This window comes from Parasteatoda tepidariorum, chromosome 8, assembly GCF_982258835.1.
Source record: "Parasteatoda tepidariorum strain Cologne lab strain chromosome 8, Ptep-v5.0, whole genome shotgun sequence".
Taxonomy (NCBI): domain Eukaryota; kingdom Metazoa; phylum Arthropoda; class Arachnida; order Araneae; family Theridiidae; genus Parasteatoda; species Parasteatoda tepidariorum.
This window is the reverse complement of record NC_141762.1, coordinates 106,942,430-106,964,329: the sequence shown is the minus strand read 5'-3', so window position 1 is coordinate 106,964,329 and position 21,900 is coordinate 106,942,430. Positions and strand designations below refer to the sequence as shown.

The following is a 21,900-nucleotide window of genomic DNA, read 5'->3' as shown; positions in this document are numbered from 1 at the left end:
GAGTGAGTCGTGTGCGTAGCTCCGGAGTCGAAATTTATCCGTTTTGAAGCTAATATTCTCTCTTTCCCAAAAAGAATAGTTATTTTTATATATAGAACACTTTATTCATGCTGAAATGACGAAAAAAAGGTTTCAAAAAAATAAAATAAAATAAATTGAAAAAAAAAATGAAAATTAATCCTTGACGAGCACCGAACCCCTGACCACCGGGTCAACAAACTTCTCTACCGGCGACGCTAACAACTACGCCACGGCTCACACGTTTCTTCCACGAATATATAGCTAAAAGAGCTTCCTTCCGGTAAATTAACAAAATCTATTTTGGCCCATTATGTGCCCCCTAATTAATGTATAAATATATCCTTTGGTACGATTGTTTGGTATATAAAACTCTAATTTCTGGCAGAGTTTGAAAATTATAAGTTAATATTAAAGGGAGTTACGGAGTGAGTCGTGTGCGTAGCTCCGGAGTCGAAATTTATCCGTTTTGAAGCTAATATTCTCTCTTTCCCAAAAAGAATAGTTATTTTCATATATAGAACACTTTATTCATGCTGAAATGACGAAAAAAAGGTTTCAAAAAAATAAAATAAAATAAATTGAAAAAAAAAATGAAAATTAATCCTTGACGAGCACCGAACCCCTGACCACCGGGTCAACAAACTTCTCTACCGGCGACGCTAACAACTACGCCACGGCTCACACGTTTCTTCCACGAATATATAGCTAAAAGAGCTTCCTTCCGGTAAATTAACAAAATCTATTTTGGCCCATTATGTGCCCCCTAATTAATGTATAAATATATCCTTTGGTACGATTGTGTGGTATATAAAACTCTAATTTCTGGCAGAGTTTGAAAATTATAAGTTAATATTACAGGGAGTTACGGAGTGAGTCGTGTGCGTAGCTCCGGAGTCGAAATTTATCCGTTTGAAGCTAATATTTCCTCTTTCCTAAAAAGAATAGTTATTTTTATATATAGAACACTTTGTTCATGCTGAAATGACGAAAAAAAGGTTTCAAAAAAATAAAATAAAATAAATTGAAAAAAAAAATGAAAATTAATCCGTGACGAGCACCGAACCCCTGACCACCGGGTCAACAATCTTCTCTACCGGCGACGCTAACAACTGCGCCACGGCTCACACGTTTCTTCCACGAATATATAGCTTAAAGAGCTTCCTTCCGGTTAATTAACAAAATATATTTTTGCCCATTATGTGCCCCCTAATTAATGTAAAAATATATCCTTTGGTACGATTGTTTGGTATATAAAACTCTAATTTCTGGCAGAGTTTGAAAATTATAAGTTAATATTAAAGGGAGTTACGGAGTGAGTCGTGTGCGTAGCTCCGGAGTCGAAATTTATCCGTTTTGAAGCTAATATTCCCTCTTTCCCAAAAAGAATATTTATTTTTATATATAGAACATGCTGAAATGACGAAAAAAAGGTTTCAAGAAAATAAAATAAAATAAATTGAAAAAAAAAAATGAAAATTAATCCGTGACGAGCACCGAACCCCTGACCACCGGGTCAACAAATTTCTCTACCGGCGACGCTAACAACTACGCCACGGCTCACACGTTTCTTCCACGAATATATAGCTTAAAGAGCTTCCTTCCGGTTAATTAACAAAATCTATTTTGGCCCATTATGTGCCCCCTAATTAATGCATAAATATATCCTTTGGTACGATTGTTTGGTATATAAAACTCTAATTTCTGGCAGAGTTTGAAAATTATAAGTTAATATTAAAGGGAGTTACGGAGGGAGTCGTGTGCGTAACTTCGGAGTCGAAATTTATCCGTTTTGAAGCTAATATTCCCTCTTTCCCAAAAAGAATAGTTATTTTTATATATAGAACACTTTATTCATGCTGAAAAGACGAAAAAAAGGTTTCAAAAAAATAAAATAAAATAAATTGAAAAAAAAAATGAAAATTAATCCGTGACGAGCACCGAACCCCTGACCACCGGGTCAACAAACTTCTCTACCGGCGACGCTAACAACTACGCCACTGCTCACACGTTTCTTCCATGAATATATAGCTTAAAGAGCTTCCTTCCGGTTAATTAACAAAATCTATTTTGGCCCATTATGTCCCCCCTAATTAATGTATAAATATATCCTTTGGAACGATTGTTTGGTATATAAAACTCTAATTTCTGGCAGAGTTTGAAAAATATAAGTTATTATTAAAGGGAGTTACGGAGTGAGTCGTGTGCGTAGCTCCGGAGTCGAAATTTATTCGTTTAGAAGCTAATATTCCCTCTTTCCCAAAAAGAATAGTTATTTTTATATATAGAACACTTTATTCATGCTGAAATGACGAAAAAAAGGTTTCAAAAAAATAAAATAAAATAAATTGAAAAAAAAATGAAAATTAATCCGTGACGAGCACCGAAGCCCTGACCACCGGGTCAACAAACTTCTCTACCGGCGATGCTAACAACTACGCCACGGCTCACACGTTTCTTCCACGAATATATAGCTTAAAGAGCTTCCTTCCGGTTAATTAACAAAATCTATTTTGGCCCATTATGTGCCCCCTAATTAATGTATAAATATATCCTTTGGTACGATTGTTTGGTATATAAAACTCTAATTTCTGGCAGAGTTTGAAAATTATAAGTTAATATTACAGGGAGTTACGGAGTGAGTCGTGTGCGTAGCTCCGGAGTCGAAATTTATCCGTTTGAAGCTAATATTCCCTCTTTCCTAAAAAGAATAGTTATTTTTATATATAGAACACTTTGTTCATGCTGAAATGACGAAAAAAAGGTTTCAAACAAATAAAATAAAATAAATTGAAAAAAAAAAATGAAAATTAATCCGTTACGAGCACCGAACCCCTGACCACCGGGTCAACAAACTTCTCTATCGGCGACGCTAACAACTACGCCACGGCTCACACGTTTCTTCCACGAATATATAGCTTAAAGAGCTTCCTTCCGGTAAATTAACAAAATCTATTTTGGCCCATTATGTGCCCCCTAATTAATGTAAAATTATATCCTTTGGTACGATTGTTTGGTATATAAAACTCTAATTTCTGGCAGAGTTTGAAAATTATAAGTTAATATTAAAGGGAGTTACGGAGTGAGTCGTGTGCGTAGCTCCGGAGTCGAAATTTATCCGTTTTGAAGCTAATATTCCCTCTTTCCCAAAAAGAATAGTTATTTTTATATATAGAACACTTTATTCATGCTAAAATGTCGAAAAAAAGGCTTCAAAAAAATAAAATAAAATAAATAGAAAAAAAAAATAAAAATTAATCCGTGACCAGCAACGAACCCCTGACCATCGGGTCGACAAAATTCTTTGCCCATGGAGCTAACAACCACACCACGACTCACACGTTGCTACCCCGAATATATAGTTTAAAAAGTGCTTATTTTTTGTTGAAAAATCTGGCTACGCGCCCGGACTCTTGTGAATTAAAATAAAAGTTTACAAGGAGTATTTCCATGTTAGTAGTACAAAAAATAGTGGATTTAGTTCCAAATAAAATTATGGATACGCGTTTGCGAATTCCAGAGTCATTTAATCTTGCGGATCCTAATTTCAATATCCCAGGAACAGTCGACATTATTCTTTTCATCAGAGTATTTTAATGACGCGATAAAACCAGCGAAAATAAAAGCTGAAAGTGAAAAAAAACTATTATTAACTCAATGTTAGTTTACATATAGTGTCTCCAGATTCTATTAACTTAATTCTAGTTATTGCGTTCTAATATGAGGGTCAGATGAATTAAATTCGAATTTGAAAAAATTTTGGAGGATCGATGGGATGGGAAATGAATTACCTAAATGTAAGGAAAATTCTACACGCGAAGAACATTACGTGTTAACGCGTAAGAGGGATAAGACGCAAAAATAAATAGCTTCCATACCATTTCGGAAGCATTGGTCCGTTTTTGTGAGATTCGAGGTACATAGCTCTTAAGAGACTTGAATTTCTGTGGATTCGTTTGTCTCGTGACCACAAAACTACCTAAAATTGTATTTAGACTTTTTTAATGAATATGAAGAATGAGGACATATGACTGAAGTAAGTCAGAGTATTGAACTCAAAGTTTCGTATTATATGCCCCATTATGACATTTATAAGGCTCAAAAGAGCACAACAAAACTACGAATGGTATATAATGCATCGACCTTAACTACCTGATCAAAATTCTCTTAGCTCCATTCGATACATTAGTGGAGTTATTCAGGACGAGATCTTTTTTCGTCGGCAGTGAGATTTAGAAAGCACAGCTGTTCGTTCACGGGCAGACATTCGTCGTATGCACCGCCTTAACTACATTGAAGAGAATCACAGAAAATAAAAAAGAAATTTGTGGGAAGAGGAGATTGACAAACCCGTTAAGGTGTAGCAGCTAAACACAGTCTCATACGGAACTGTTAGTGCCCCATATTTAGCAATGAGAAGTCTTAAACGAAGTTCCATCTACGAGGGTAAAAATTTTCCATTGGCCGCATCAGTTTTGTGTAATGACCTATGCATGGATGACATATTGACTGGAGCTCCAACATTCGAGACTTAGCAACACCAACTTATAGAGATTCTTAAGACTGCTCAGATGTATTGCACAAGTGGTGTCTGACCACGGTTTGCCTGACAGCAAGGGAGCTCAAACCTATGATACGTCTACCACTAAGGATATTTTACATCAGCATTGTGGTCGTTGCGAACCGGGTGCGGTATTCGTATCCACCAGCCATGTCTGGGATTCGCACCCAGTTCACCCTCATTGGAAGGCGAATACTCTATCCCTTGAGCCGCTAAAGCTCATTGCAGGTTATTTTATACTTTATAGCCGTCGTTGAACAGCAGACCCAAATTTGATTTTACGGCTAAAAATGTTCAACTCCTTAACCTTGTAATTTAGAACTCAATCCAGAAGACAAGAAAACTCCTGAATAAAGTAATGGGAGAAATTTGCTTTCGTGGAGAACTTTTTGATGGAACTACCCCGCATCTGCGTTACATGGGGAGGAAAGCCACGAAAACGTCCCATGGTTAGCCTGACTCCAACCCATGATCCATCTACCACTGAGGATAAATTACGTAACATTACAGGTTATTAGGTAGAACACAATTAACATTTTAAAATCGGGAGGAGAAAAAACTACAAAACTATAAAGAACCTTACTATATGCATATTTTCATAGTAGTTTATTGACGTCACGCTTTAGATGAAATAAGCTTTCGAAAAGATTAAACGTGGTTTGATTTACAGATAAATTCATGAAATTTAAAAAATTAACTGAATGTTTAACTTATGCATGTTTCTAATGTAGCGTACTTTTTTTGATTATAGCATTTCAAAGTTTTTTTTTATATATATTTGGCAAAATGATTTTAATAGAAAATCAACATTCTTTTTTTTTCACCCGTTAGTATTTTGACAGCTAAATTAAAATGACAATAGAATTAATTCCCTAAATGACAAAATAATTTCAGTTTTTTCCCCCTTATGCAACACCTGGCAGATTGCCAAACTAAGTTTGGTTCATCCTTTGATTCTTGTCCTTTGTTTAACCTCCAGTTTAAAATTTAGTGATATTGAGTGAAATTTAAAACTGAGTTAAAATTGACATATTTTTAAAATTGCCACATTATAAATTTAATCTTTTGAGTGTATTTTGTAATTCTAAGCTCATAAATTTTAAATAGCATGTGTTGGAATTTTAAATCGGTCAATGAGTTTAACAAAATAGCGACTTTGTAAAGAGGAGTTTTTCAAATATATTTATAATTTCAAGATATAACTGTAACAAAATATGAATAATTCTGTTTTTTTCTTTTTAAAAACGCTGCCCATAAGATTTTCAAATACGCTTAACAAGTTAAGAAAGCTGCCATTTAAAAATCGTGGTTTTCTGTTCTGAATAACCTTCAATATTTGAAAAATTTAATTTGTGAGTTAAAAGCTACAAAGTTTAAATAATTTCATTCTTAGATGATGCTTTAGACTTTGTTAATGCAGTAAACAAATTAGATAGTGTGGGGGAAAAAATGGCCTTTTCAATGCATTTTTTTCTTCCTATAATCCTAGAATAATCCTTTCCTATAACTCAATTTTTTTCCTCTATAATTCTAAAATGTGTGCTCAATTTTAGAATTTTTGTTAAATATGATGTAAAAAAATATGCATCTTGTGGGCCACAAATTAATATTTAGGTTAGGAGATCATTCATAAATGATGTCTCACACATTTTTTCCCAAGTATTTTTCATCCACCCTTTTATCACAAAATGTCACACTCACCATATCCAAATGTCACACTCACCCCTACCTCTTCTTGTCACTTACTACATAAAAATATATTTGTATCTCTCAAAATATAAAGCATTATTTTATAGATTGTGTTTCCTAATTTGTTTTTAAACAACTATGTGTAACAATAACGTTTCAACATAACCAACATAAAGAAAATATGATGAACATATGCAGGTGATTAACATTTTGAAAATCTTTATTAACATATTTTAACACAAATATACACATATTTTTAAAGTCGTCTTCTATATACACATTATTTTTATAATTTGTGTTTCCACCATTTTCTTCATTTCTCTGAATGACGAATGACAAAATCTAAAGAAATGCAAATTAAATAATAAAAGAAATATAAAATAACTTTTCATAAAACTAAGTATAGGTGAACATAGAGCAAGAAATTATATGGAATTGAACTTAACCGGCAATTTACCATACATTACAGTTCTAAGTTTGATATTAAAAATCTTAGCTTGGTAATGCTTACAAAAACTACTTCAAGTATAATTTTAACCTTTTTTTCAAAGAACTTTTTACATAAAAAGACCACGTCACAAAATGCGAAAACACGAATGGCTCATTTTAATAAACAAACAATTCATTTTTCTGACACCACTTTTGAAAATTTCTGAATCTTAAAATGATTTTTTTTTTAATATTCAATACAAAATACATTTTTTTTTATTTCAGTTGTTTAAAAAAATTATGTGGCAAATATAAAGTAAGATAATAAAATTTAGACATACAAATATCTTACATTTCAAAATAAATGTTCAATTTTAAAAACGATTTGAAAACAATAGAAAAGTCCTTAACCTTCATCTTTGAAGAGTAGCACATGTTTTACAAAAGCCAGAACTCCATTATCTTCTAAATTACCAGGTTCACAAAATGCCTTTTTTGAGCTTCTTCTTAACAGTAGAGAGATTATCTAATAAGTCTATTCCTGAATCTTCTAAAGAGGAACTCATTTTACCACCAGTAAGTCCAGGCACTAATATTAAAACAATGTAATACATTTATAAGAGAGCAAATCTACAATTAAATGAATTTCGCAAAAAGAAAGCATACTTGAAACAACTTATTTATTCATGAAAAGAAGGTTAAAGGATAGCAGAAATATTATAAGAAAAATTCGTTAAATAAACTTCTGTTAAGACAACCAAAAAAATTTGCATATGAACAAAACTTAATTGCATAAATTTCAATCTTAAATTTTTTTTAATCATTTCTCTCATTTTACTTTATTGATTTTGATTTATTAAAATTAATTTTGATTTATTCTTAGACGAGAATCATGAAAAATTTACATTCTTTATATGGATAATGAATGCATACATTTTCAATTTTTTTCATTCCAAAATGGAAAACAGTGCAATATTGATGCCCCCCGAACAAACAATATTGACAAAATAAAACAAGTATACTCATTTAGGGCCCCCAACATTTCTAAGACAAAGAATTTAGTTATTTCTAGTTTAAAGGGAACTTTGGATGACCATTTATAATTAAAACATTTCAAATATCACAATATTTTTTATATAAACATAAAAAAAATTAGATAAACAAGATTCATTTCAATACAGGATCCAAATAGCAAGATAGAAATTTAACAGTAAGTTTTTATTAATTTAGTAACTGCTCTCTTGGTTGGCATCTTGAGTTTTATAAGACTTAAAGCCTAACTGAGGTAAGATTAAATGAATCTGATACTTGTGTAAGAATGGACGACGTCCGTACCACCAGAGTTTTCAATGCCAGACCAGTTGGCACACGAAAAAAAAAAGCAGGCCGAATTTGAGATGGATAGATAGCCTAGAGAAAGATCTTTTGGCCCTAAAAACAAAAAATTGGAAAACACTAGCAAAAAAAAAAGGTTAGCCTGGAAAAAAACTTCTTGAGAAGGCCAAGGCCCACCCTGGGCTGTCGAGCTATTGATGATGATGATGACTTGTGTAAATTCTTCAAACATGTTTAAAATTTTACATATTTAATACTTGCTACAGATATTATGCTATTATTAAAAAAAGGAGGGGAAAAAACTGTTATGAGAGAAATTTTTTGAATTTTTTTAAGAGAATCCACAATTTCACATTTGCAATTCCTATCTAATCCAAATTCAAAAGGTTCACTTTGCAGACTTCATCACATCTGTACAATTTTTGCCTCTTACACATACCCAATATTGAGTTTCCTTCAGTCTCTTTTTCATTAGATTAAACTATTGCCCGATCTGAATTCATAAATATGCGTTGTGAACTAAACAAACATTAAACACCTAATTAAAATCACATTACTTTTATAAATTAGTGAATGGCATTAATAAACTTTCATAAATTATCAATTGGATTCCATCATAATAATCATGAAGATAAAATATGTAAAAATTACTGTTTATTTTTAAATGTTTTTATTATGAGTAGTCAAATAGTTGGTAGATAAAATCATTTAAGATATGTAAAGAAAAAGAAGTTATTTTAAAAAGAAAAGATATGTAAGTAAAAGAGATGAAAAGAAACTATTGATTTAACCATGATATTATTGCAAGCATTTCATTAAAATAAAGTATAACATGCATTTCAAAAATTATTCATACCCATTGGATTCATTAGATGAATTCTTTTAGCATAACCCAATTGAGGTAAATACTGAAACATATCATAAAAATACTTAAAAATATTATAATTAAAAAATGAAATTAATGCAAAAAATGAAAATTTAAGTATATTTTATATGAAACAGTTCATAAAAACAAACCATTTCAGCGAAAGTGAAAATCTTTCTTTGGTCAACGCCACCAAACTGAGCATCTACTTTAAGGTATTCTTCATCTAAGGCCTGTTGAAAAATGAAACTATTGCATTTAGATTATTGCATTTATAGTTTTATAGCTAAATAGTTCATTACAAATAATTTTTTGATTATTTTCTAATGTAGTATACTTTTAAGTAAAAAAATACATCAAAAAGTAATAAAAAAATTTAATAGAATAAAAATTATCATTATTAAAAAAAAAATCTTATAATTTTATTCCCATAAGCTGTAAGCTATAATTTTCACAGCTTATATTAACTGTTATTTATTACCATGCCATATTCATGGCAGGGTAATAAATAACAGTTCATGAAATTAGAAGATTTTACAAGTGAGAACGGAATAAAATGCCTTGCTGAAAGCTTTTTACAGCCAAAGAAAAAAAAGTAAAATAACAATGAGTAAGAAAGAAAAAAAGAAAAAGAATTGAGGAACTAATTTTATGTCCAACAAATTTAATACTTTTTAATAATGAATAACATAATTAATCTTATATTTTTATCTTTTAAAATTCTTAACAGAAAAATGAAATTATATCAAGTAGCTCAGTCGGTCAGAAAATATAGGAATTGAAAAACATTCAAGTTATATGGAAGGATAAAATTCTGGTTAAATAAATAACATTATATTACATTAAAATAAAACTATTAGTATAAATATGAAAGACCTAGGAAGAAAAATTGGCCATACAAAAATCAATTTAATTGTCAAAACTTATAACTTCACAAAAATTAAAAATTTATTATTAACTGTTTTCCTAATATGCTGCAAGGAAAATTCCAAATTACCAGTACCTAACCTCAAACACTATCAGTCCATAGATTTAAAATTTTATTAGATTAGTTTTTAATACTTGTGGAAAAATAGTTAGTTAAAAAATTTTCAAAATTGAGAATAAAAAAAAAAGATAAAATAAAGGAGATATCATAGATTTGAGGAAATATCTTGCCATTATAGATTGAAACTATGCTAAAAGGAATAAACCAAAAAACTAATTATAATCCTAAAAACTTTAAGGAATGCACGATTTTCAGAAAACATATGTAATTTGATTTAGAGGACAAATGATATGATTAACAGATCATTAATGTAGCAATAAAAAAACAAAATTGTTATATTACTACTTTCTTAAATAAATTGTGCAGTCAATTTACAGCCTGATTAATGGATTTACTGATAGAAAAAAACCTTTATCACTTAAATAAGCTTTTTAATTTAAATTTAAAAATTTTCCTTTTAATCTTTTAATGAAACTTAAGTACGTTAACTTATTAAAACCGTATAATGTCAATAGAGTTTTACAAATTACCCTGAAACACAATTAGATACACATTATAACAGAGAACCTTTTAATCAACACACTTTTTAAACATAAATATGACATAAGTTTTGTATCAATAATATGCTATATCAGAATTGCGTATACTAACTTGCATTCCTGGATACGTTAAACTGATTAGGAAAGGATGATCTACTTGCTTAATAACTTCAGCTTTTTTTGCATCATGCTCCGTCACTAAAGATTATAATCTGTACACATCTAAAGTATATTCTCTAAAAATGTCAACTTTGCTTAGTTAAAATAAGACAGCTTATAGCATACAGAGACATTATTATATAAAGAGAAATCTGATTGGTTTTATAAACAAGCTTTTGTAATGGTGAAAATAAAATACATAAAAATTAGACTAACAAGGGAAGTACACATCTCAAAAATTCCTATCAAAACAAAATTAGACACCTAGTTTGCCCCATTAAAATTTCAGTTCATTTATTTTTAAACTAACAAAGTTTCCAGACTTATCTCAATGGTGGTGTAGTGATTAAGCTCTATGCCTTCTACCAGAGAGGTCTTGAGTTGGGGGTCCTGATCTCAGTTGGCACGATTGAATTTTATTTCCAATTTTCTATTCTAAAGAAGATTGATAACTATCTAATATGCTTTATTCAATTTATAAATTATTATTTTTTAGTTTAAATTTATTTTCTAAAAAATTCAATTTTTAAAAACAAAAAAAATTAAAATATATTTATTTTTAATTAAAATGTATGGATTACTTAAAAAAGAAATATACAATTTTAATTTAAATTTTGAACTGCAAATTTTTTAAAATAATCCATACATTTTAAATGAAAAATAAAATTTTTATTAGATTGTAATTTTAAAAAGATACAAAATGTTATTTTAAATTTTAAAATTTTTTTCTCAATGACCTAGATATTTTAATCAAAAAAAAATATTTTAAATTTCTATTAATTTAGTTGTTCTTAAAAATTAAAGTTCTAAATAAATAAAAAATTTATTAAATGAATAAAATATTAAATAGTTATGAATCTTTTTTAGAAAAGGAAATTAGAGATATAGTTCAACCTTTCCAGCCGGGATTTAATCTCAGGACATCATTTCTATTAGTTTAAAAATAAATGAACAGAAACTTTAATGGAGCATATTTTACCCTAGTTAGACAGCTAATATAAACCCTATCCAAGGTTTATAAAAATGCTCTTAAATTTAGGTTTAACTTTGCTCATATAGGAATTTTTAAGCTATCCACTTCCCTTGTAAGCAGGATTGTTCTGATTTTACCCGACCTGAGAAAAACCACTTGAAAAAAACTCACGTTTTTTCATAATTGCATTTTATTATTAACAAATCAGCTCAAGATATTAAGTTTATAATAGAACAAAATATAAACTACATTCATTGAAATATTTATATTTCCATTACTTCTATATTCTGTTCATTAAATTTTAATTAAATATGTATTATTAGAAAGTGGAAATAATGTACTAAGGTATTCTCACAAAAATTTGAGATACTAATTCACAATATAATTAAAACCAGTTATAACAAGATACAGTATAAAATATGATTAGAATCACAATTCAATGAAATAGGAAAATATTTTTTTTAAAAAGTGTATTTTAAATACTATTTTCCTAAACAGTGAGTCTAATTACACAGTTTAAAATGATACTTTTAAAAAATAGCCCCTTTTAACTGGTAAAATACTTGTACAAAATTCTTGTTCTGATGTAATCCTTGTTGTTGAAATAGTAGAGCCTATTCTAGAAGCCCGCTTTGACTATACATAAAAAAGGACACAACACTGTTAGAAAAGTAATGTAATGCACAATTGCATAAATACATTACCCACGTTAAGAATTTACTTTGAAAATTGACTTTCAATTGAATTAAAATAAATAACTTATTTCTTCACTTAAACATTTAGTAGTTTTTTTAAATCTATCCTAAAACAGAATATGTAAATCCTACAAAAGGTAATTGAACCCTATAACTCTTATTAAAAAATTATTGCTAATTTATTAATGTAAATGATATTAATAATAAAATGTATTAATATCTATTTTAATATTAATAAAATTAATGGTGTTCATTCATGCAGCAAGACTTACTCTAAGACTTTAATGAATAAAAGAGATGATGAAAAAATCCAATTTAACCCTGACAAAATAAATTTTTTTTCCAATCCTGCTTGTAAGTGCTATAGGACATATATTGTATCATTACTAGTAATCGTTAATCCTTTAAGGGATTACACATCAGGAAAAATTGTACTGAAATTGCCCTCCTACACACTACTTTTTCATAGAACAACACAAAGAAAACTTTTCACTTGTTAAAATCAAAATGATCAACAATAATAAATAAATAAAAAAAACCCGACAAGCTCACCAAAGTTGGTATTTTGACACTGAAATTAATGAAAAATACTTAGATCCTGTTCATATTAATAATAAACATGTAAATTATTTTCAATTTTAAATTACTTTACATTTGGTTTAAAGAACACAAATAAACTATTTTATGATCCATAACAATAAATAATCATTCCCTCTTATTATTCCAGTTAATAAATTTTATTTTTATATCACTGCAAAAAATTTTCGGCAAAAATATTAATTATTTCTCAGGGTTGCTACTCAAATCTGGGAAAAAAATCCCCTGTGTTTTTCCTGTTCATATTATATACAATATATTAAGAGGAAACAACAATTACTGTGCTTTTGTGTGGACTATATTGGGCTAACTATATTTATTAGTTTCAATTGCTGGAAAAAAATATACTTGTTTCTGACGGAGCGAAAGATTGAACTGATGGGTCATCCGCCGTACAGCCCTGATTTGGCAAACAATGACTTCTTCTTATTCCCACACATAAAAAATAAATTACGTTGACAACGATTTTCGACCGCCGAAGAAGCGGTTGATGCATTCAAAACGCATGTTTTGGATACCTCAATCGGACTGGAAAAAGTGCTTTGAAAATTGGTTCAAACGCATGCAGAAGTGTATTGATCATCATTGAGAATATTTTGAAAAACAATAAAACCAATTTCGATCCTACATATTTGTTTTTTCATTATTAGGCCAGAAATATAAATAGCAACCCTAGTATTAGAATTATGAGTTAGCGAAAATTAAAAGAAATATAACCGCAAATTTACTAATATTTACTATTCACTTATGTCATAAAGGCATTTTGTAAATAAATAACAAGTAAATTTGGTTTAAAGTTACAACAAGTGGAGATTCCCTGATGTCCAGATCAGGCCCTGATAACACAATCATCAGTCATTAATTTTGAGTCGCACTTTGATAAACATTCAATATAAATACCTGTAAAATAGTGAGTGAAACAATGAATGTACAATATATAAAATAACCTGAAAAATAATCATTGCAGCATGAAATAAATGCTTAGAAATATTAATACACGATATTTGGGAATCTATGCTAAATATATCTGATGCTATAAATGCCTCTGAGAATATTAGCAAATTTTGCTATGAAATGTTTGAGAAATTTTTATATAGTGCTTAAAACTAGGTTTACTTATAAGTAATTAGTAGTATTACTAATAAGTATAAGTACTCAGTCTTTTAAGAAATCAGCTTACGTAACAATTTGACAGATACAAATAATTTATGTACAAAAAACTGATTTATAAATAAATAAATATCAAATAGAATGAACAATAAATCTAATTTAGTTTTTCGAATTGTTAACGATTTGCATAGTTAGGATTGAATAAGTTTAAAAAAACTGATAAAAGTATTTATAAAATATTATTACCACAGTTGTAAGTATTTAAAGAAGAGTCATTTATCGGATTCAGAATTTATTCCATATAGAATCCACAAAAATAATAACAAAAACTACTAAAATTTTATTAAATACCAGATTTTAAGAACTTTTTTTACTTGGCTTTATAGTAGAAAATTTGCTTTTGTTTTTAGTAAATAAGGTGTAGTCATGAGGCTGTATAAAATTGCCTTTTTATATTTTAAATTACAATATTACTTCCAGAGAATTAGAAAATTGAAATCAACCCTGAATGGTGATTTAAGAAAGACATAAAGAAAATGAATAACAATGAATGATTTCAAGGTTTAAAAAAAAATAAATCTGTCAGTTTAATGAATGAAGATTATCACCTCAAATACTCAAATATAAATATCTATTAAAAGTAATATTTTTAATGAATGTAATCTTTTATGACATAAATACATACAAGTATGAACATTAAAATGTATTTTTTCGTACTTTAGCAGACGCAGATAGTCAATTGTTTAACTGATAGAAATTATTACTTAAGAACTGTCTTGTGCCTTCCCTTATGAAAAAATCGAGGTATAAATGAGGTATAAACAAGGTATATTTTAAAGGTATAAAGGAGGTTGTTATTTAAAGACGTCGTTGAGGTTAAAAAGGGTGCAAATGAATACCTCAAAACCAACCTCAAATATACCTTAATATATACCTCCAGAGGTATATATGTTTCAACTTGAGGTGTTTAATTTTACATCTGGGGAGAGGTAGATATTTACTACTTTAAAGTGTTTCATTTTCAACCTTAGGTTATCACTTATCAGCTTGAAGTATATTTATTTACACTTGTGGAAGTATTTATTCAACAACCTAAAGTGTGTCATTTTACACTTCAGGTTATTATAAATCAACCTCAGGTGTATTTTGTTCGACCTTAGGTTATTACTTATCAGCTTGAAATATATTTTTTTACACTTGTGGAAGTATTTATTCAACAACCTAAGGTGTGTCATTTTACACTTCAGGTTATTATAAATCAACCTCAGGTGTATGTTGTTCGACCTCAGGTAATTATTTTTCAACCTCAGGTATCTAATTTTATGCTTGTAGAGGTATATATTTTTCAACCTGAGGCATGTCATTTTACTCTTCAGGTTATTTCAAATCTACCTCAGGTGTAATTTTTGATAGTTGGAAAGGTGATTTTTTACTAACGTAAGGTGTATTATTTTTCACCTCAAATATAGGTTTTTATGCTTGTAAAGGAAATTTTTTTAATCAAACTAAAATATGCCATTTTTCCCTTCAGGTTATATTTTTTTATGCTAATGCTGGTAATTAAATATAATTAAAATGTTTCTCCTTAGACTGCTAATTTTTAACCTAAAATATATATCTTTTCACTTGTAAAGGTATTTATCACTCTGATGGAGTTTTTAATGTTACACATTAGGTGGTAATTACTTATTAACTTTTTACGGTCTGTCTTAATTTTCACTGCTAATCCTGATGCTAAGAAACTATTTTCTAAACACATAGGCGGAATACGGATGAATCTTTCTTTCGAAAGAATTTTCGACTGATTTCCATGTATTGTGTGAAGAAAAGTAAAATGCAATGCAAAGAATATATCTTCCTTTAATTTTGAAATACAACCCATTGGAATGTATTCTTCCTCACACAATTCAGAATAGGAATTTTCACTTAACGCCTTTAATTTATAGTTTGTGAACCTTGTGCTAATTTGCAATTAAATACTTCATAAAATTTATTAATCTTGAATTAACATGTAGAGTTGAATAATGTTAAGTATGCTGACTCATAAACCTTAAAAGAACATTTCAAATGTTTCTGTAATTTTAATAATTTCAATTAAACTATCGTGAAAAGAGGATACATTTGTTTCAGAAAAATGTGGGAACTCATTTATATAGAACAGATGTTAAAGGCGCTAATTTTTTGTAAAAGCGAAATAACAGCAAATTTAAATAATTTAGCCAGCTTACAAATAAAAACTTTTATTAACAAAAAAAAATTAATTTTTCGTTCAAGAAATCAAAATTCTTGACAATTACTCTGCTTCTTCTGCAAGTTTGCTGTGCTTACGTTATTTGGAGCATTGGAACCTATAAATAAAAAATTTGAATTAGCGAGAGTCATATTTACATTGATAATGACAAATTTTAAAAGATTAGAATAATATTTTAAAGCTTATTTCGTTGCATAAATCACCTTTTATTATTATTTCTATTCAATTTTGAATAAATAAATGGTTTCTTTAGTAACAGCAGATGAATAAGAATAATAATAATGACCTGCAAAACTCTCCTCCCAGTATATTTCAATTCTTTATTTTGACTGTTTAAACATATCACTTAAAAAAGCTAATTTTTCTATAAGATGCATATAAAAACTGCTGTAGAAATAACACGCTTATTGAAATTCTTAATTTTCCAATAATTCAACCGACCATTTTTAATTATGGATTGTTATGCTGATATTTAAATTTTTTTCTCAGCAAATTTTGAATAAATTCAATTACACTGGCCTGCTTGTTTAAATTTTTAGTCCAATTTCGCAAAAGAAATTGTACTAAAACCAATTCTCAATGCTGCTGATTCCGAAAATAATTGTCTATCACGTAAGGTTTTTAAAAACAAAAGGTCATTTTCAACCTTTTATTTAATGTGATCAAGAATCAATCATCTTTTAATAAAAGAATGTAGAACATCAATGTTTTGTGTTTTTCATGCCCCATCGAAATAAAAGCAACATTAAGTTTATATGTTTACTTGCCTGAGAGAATAATTTAAGATAATGCTATAAAATAATGTTTTCAAAAATCAAAGATCATGCAAACTTTATCAGTAATTTTTTAGGTGAAAAGATTTCATTGAATCAAAGGAGAATAATTTACTTGTCTTTTTTCTTTTTGGTGTATATTTAGAGTTACTCCCAGGGGAAGGCTCTCCAGTTACTAGTCTCCACTTCCTCCTAGCTGCAGAGCACGTATTATTGACAGCCTTATTCAAACCTTGAAATTCTGGATGCCATTTACGGAGCAGCTCTGTAAAAGTTGCATGTTCAAGTTGAGTAAAATCAAGTTATATAAAAGTTGCATAGCAAGTTTCATTTGGAAATTTTCAGATGAGATTTTTTTTTAAGAAATTGAAGGAAATTGAAATATATATTTATATAACTTTGATAAGTTACTAATGTTGATAACAAAAATCCAGAGTCAATAATACTTTTAAACTTTTTTAACTACAATATAAGCAGATTAAGTATAGGTTCACCAAAATGATTTTAATATTTAATTGAAATAATAAAATTATTTTTTTGGAATAGCTGTCTCAGTAAATTTGTTTTATACAATATTCTTTGTGGATTAAAGATAAAAACTATTTTATTAGAGCACACTATTTATACGAAAAGTTTTCATGTTCTTTTAGTCTCTTTACGAGTCTTCACGAGTCTTATTAAAAATAAATTGAAAATCATTCCAAAATATTAAACTGCATCATGTTGATCTAGAATAATATTCAAGATTTTGCCTTAGCGGACTAAAAACTAAAATAAAACTAAACACAGTGGCGCGACAGCCCATAGAGGGCCAAGGTCTATTGTGCCCATTTCAGTTTTCTTGACCTTGGGCTCTGGGATGCAGGAGCAGATGTTCCGGTTAGGTGGTCAGCCGAACGCGGAACCCCCAGTGTTTAGTTCCCAAGCATGCTTGGTACTCATTTATCGACCCACTGAAGGGATGAAAGGCTGAGTCAACCTTGCCCGGCCCAAGGATCGAACCCAGGACCTGTGGCACGGAAGAGCGGGGCGTTGCCTTAGTGGACTAAACGGACAAAAAGTTTGAATTTTGCATGAGAATTTTTTAAGTGGATGCCAGTTTTCCTTCACCTACAGTTGCCTTTTTGCTAACTAACTTCAGATATTATTTAATAGGTGATACACATACAAATACTTTTAAGATACTCAACTAAACCAAGCTTATGTATAAAAGGGCAAGTAAATTTAAACTAGGCTGCATTAATTTCTTCGTAAAAATTTTAGTAACTTGTACTTGTCAGAATTCAATATGCTGTTGCTGGAATTATTATGGTGTTATTGAAGAAATGATTTCTGGTGAAAAGATGCGTTCTCTTAATCTTAATTTTAATGTTGAACTAAGCCATATTACACAAGTAACTAATTCTGGCAACTTTAACTTAATTCCTGTGACAAATATATCTTCTGTTTGTATTTCCATCCAGTGCGATGACACTGGAAAAATTTATTTTGCTAATGTGGTGAACAATCTAGAATTAGAATAACTTTTTTCTCTCTAGAGGCAATGTATATGTAAGTTCAGTAATCCCCGCTTATATATAATGTAATCGCTGTTAATATCAATCACTTATTATTACCGAAATTATTCGGTTCTGATTTTTTTTCATTGATATTATAGTTTTCTGTGATCCTTACATAATTTAATGTTATTAGAATTTAATTTTCAAAATTCTTTATTTATTAGCGTTATATTTTTATTTACTCTGCACATTTAAAAATAAAAATAATTCTTCTGCGATAATGTTAGAATTTCCAATTTCTCATCATTTCTGGAGTTTAAAAACAAAATATTTTTCAGATTATGAAAATTTATGAAGTTTGCTTTATTAATTTGTGAGGGGGGTTAAAAAATTAGTTCACTAAAATTAGCTTGAATCTTATCTCATATTACATATATTTTTATTAAAAAAAATTTCAGATTTTATTAGGAATTCTCATATATTTTTTTATGAAATTTGTTGATTTGATATGGTAAACTTGTTTCCTACCTTAGAATCACCTGTTAATAGTAAACATTAATTTTAAAAAATGAATATTTACTTCGAAAAACAGGATTGTTTTTTTTCTTCATGTTTGTAAATATATATTTTTATGAAAATGCAACTTTTGAAGAAATATTAAAATTTTTGTGTGATGTATTTACCCTGATTGCAATTTTTATTGTATATGTTTATTTTATTAGTTAAATATGTATGTTAGATTTTTGTTGAAGGCAACAAATATGCATTTCGTTCCTTACAATAGTATTGTTTATTTGTTTTATTACCTGCAATATATAAAAACTGTTAACTTTCAATTTTCAGTGATTTATTTATAAGAGAAATTATGAACCTTTTACTCAATCAGCTTTCATACTGCTACGTTAAAACATATACATTTAAGCAAAACAAAAAGAATAGTTATATTTGAATAAATTACAAACAATAAAATATACTGTGCGTAACCTGCTGTAACGATTCACCAGTAACGTTACCCTAAACAGCGACGAGAAATATTTAGATTGATCTGTCTTATTGCTAAGCCTACAACAATAGCCTCAAAGAATATCCTCCGATTTAAATAATGTAAGATCAGGACGCGTCTTTAAAACAAAAATAATGAAATTTAAGTTTGAAAATTGAGGCATATTTGATTAAAAGTGACAAAGCTAAATTAATAAATGTCAAGCACACTTACCGAATTTTAAAGAAACTTTCGATTGTAAACACACACGCCATTTGCCGGCTAGCACGGAACTCTGGGAAGTGAGCTAGTTGATATGAAGTGTACTTTAAACAACCTTAAAACAACCTTAGGTATAAATAAAATGACTTCATACATCTCAATAAAGACCTCACTCTCTTTAGTTGAAAAAAATTATATTTTTTATACCTCGTAAATACCTCTTTTGTTACAAGTGTAAAAAAAACAACCTGGTGAACCTTAAAAACTGCCTCATGAGTCTGGTTGATATGAAGTGAATTTTAAACAACCTCAAAATAAGCTTAGGTATAAATAAAAGGACTTCATATACCTCAATAAATATCTCACTCTCGTTAGTTGAAATAAGGTCAATTTTTTTATACCTCAAAAATACCTCTTTTATTACAAGTATCAGAAAATCAACTTGATATACCTTAAAAATCACCTTATCAGTCTGGTTGATTTGAAGTGAATTTAAAACAACCTCAAAATAAGCTTAGGTATAAATAAAATGACTTCATATACCTCAATAAATATCTCACTCTTTTTAGTTGAAATAAGGTAAAAAATTTTACACCTCAAAAATACCTCTTTTGTTACAAATGTAAGAAAATAAACCTGGTATACCTTAAAAATCACCTTATCAGTCTGGATGATTTGAAGTGAATTTTAAACAACCTCAAAACAAGCTGAAGTATATATAAATCAACCTCGTACACCTTAATTACAACCTTTACGAGGTATAATTTTTATTTCTGTTTTCTCTGCAACCTTAAATATACCTCAAATATACCTCAAAACAACCTTAATACCTCAAAAATACCTCAAATCAACCTTAAATATACCTTAAATTTTCATAAGGGTTTGTAGATCTTAAATAGGTTTTCGTAGCTTTTACTTTGCTAAAAGAACGGTGCAAAACATGTAATGGGGTTGTTAACAAAATACTTAAATTATCCACAAGTTTTGCAGAATATCTTTTAACTTGTTGCAATCGAGCACTCTACAGTAGAACAGTTCAACGAGGACCGATGCCGCACACCCTCGGTCCCTCCACGGGCTGTTGTCACCCCCCTCTCACTAACCTCTGCCAGGAATGCAAGACTTCGGTGATCTACTGGATGCTGGATATTGGGGTTATCTCGGGGTTTGGTGCCACTAACCGATTCATCGATTCTGTTTTGTCGTATTCTAGGAGGTCCTAAATATCTTTGAAGTTGTAGTATGTTGTAACGACAAATCAAGTCCTTAATGAAGTAAATCTTTAGTTTTGAAGTGAAAATCATCTTTGGAATCGGGAGATCCCCTTGAGTAGAGTTGTATGATAAAGTGACTAGTATTTTGATAGTATGCAGTCTGAGCATAAAAAGGCGGTAATTGGGCTGAAATTCGAATTATCACGGATTATATCAATATCGAACAACTTATTGAAATCTGATGTGGTGCAAGTTTTTGCGTCGCTATAAAATTTTGTGGTCAATTTGGCTATAAAGCAATTGATATCATCAATGTTTAAGTCTTTTCTGAGTAATCTATTGCTAATCGCCCTTGGGGCGCCAGTCATTGTGCGTAAAAATTTACCTTCAGTTGTAGATAGCTTCTTTCTTAGGTTGTTGCTTATAGTAGTGAGGGCTGGGCAATCATACGTAAGAATTGGTCGAATCGCTTGTATATAGATAGCTCTTTTATTTGCTAAATCAAGCTTTGAATTCTTATGCAGGAGGACTTTGAGCGCAAAAAACGCTCCTCTGGCTCTTTTAATTATGTCGTTTAAGTGAGTACTCCAGCTCAAATTATATGAGATCGTGACGCCGAGGTATTTAACGTGTTTCACTGGTTTGATCTCACTATTAAAGAGATAAATGTGGGGAGTATTTTGTTGTTTTTTCTTACTATTTATGATTAAGACTTCGGTGATCTACTGGGAACCGTGTCTTACAATCATTACCTCTGTAAGACAAATAAAACATGCAGAGATAGACTCAGAACATATCCCGGTGTGTCCAGTTAACTTGCGACCTCATGTAACCTTACTTTCTTTTGAGGAAACAGTATATTAAATTTTTTTGTAATTCATTTACGTCGCACTGGAGCTGCACAATGGGCTATTGGCGACTGTATGGAAAACCATTTTGATCATCTGCAGAGGGGATGGCACCTCCGCTTCGGTATCCCGACGACCTGCACGCGAAGTCGA

General features: G+C 29.6%; 1 protein-coding gene across 6 annotated transcripts; it reads right to left on the bottom strand.

Annotated features, from left to right (window-relative positions):
* Positions 1-6,456: 6,456 nt before the first annotated feature.
* LOC147806649 (tyrosine--tRNA ligase, cytoplasmic-like) lies at positions 6,457-20,879 on the bottom strand. 6 transcript variants are annotated; one of them, XM_087149215.1, is made up of 7 exons: positions 14,676-14,694; positions 13,650-13,748; positions 10,537-10,660; positions 9,050-9,130; positions 8,889-8,940; positions 7,109-7,286; positions 6,458-6,610 (listed from the first exon to the last, which is right to left on the bottom strand). In XM_087149215.1, exons 3-6 carry the CDS (start codon positions 10,540-10,542, stop codon positions 7,177-7,179), a joined length of 249 nt encoding a protein of 82 aa, XP_087005341.1. In that variant the 5' UTR covers positions 10,543-10,660; positions 13,650-13,748; positions 14,676-14,694; the 3' UTR covers positions 6,458-6,610; positions 7,109-7,176. The 6 variants fall into 6 exon arrangements, with proteins under 6 accessions (XP_087005343.1, XP_087005341.1, XP_087005340.1 ...); XM_087149217.1 differs by lacking the exon at positions 13,650-13,748 and having other exon boundaries at positions 6,457-6,610; positions 7,109-7,247; positions 14,644-14,739; XM_087149214.1 differs by lacking the exons at positions 13,650-13,748; positions 14,676-14,694 and adding an exon at positions 20,789-20,879.
* Between the last annotated feature and the right edge of the window lie 1,021 nt (positions 20,880-21,900).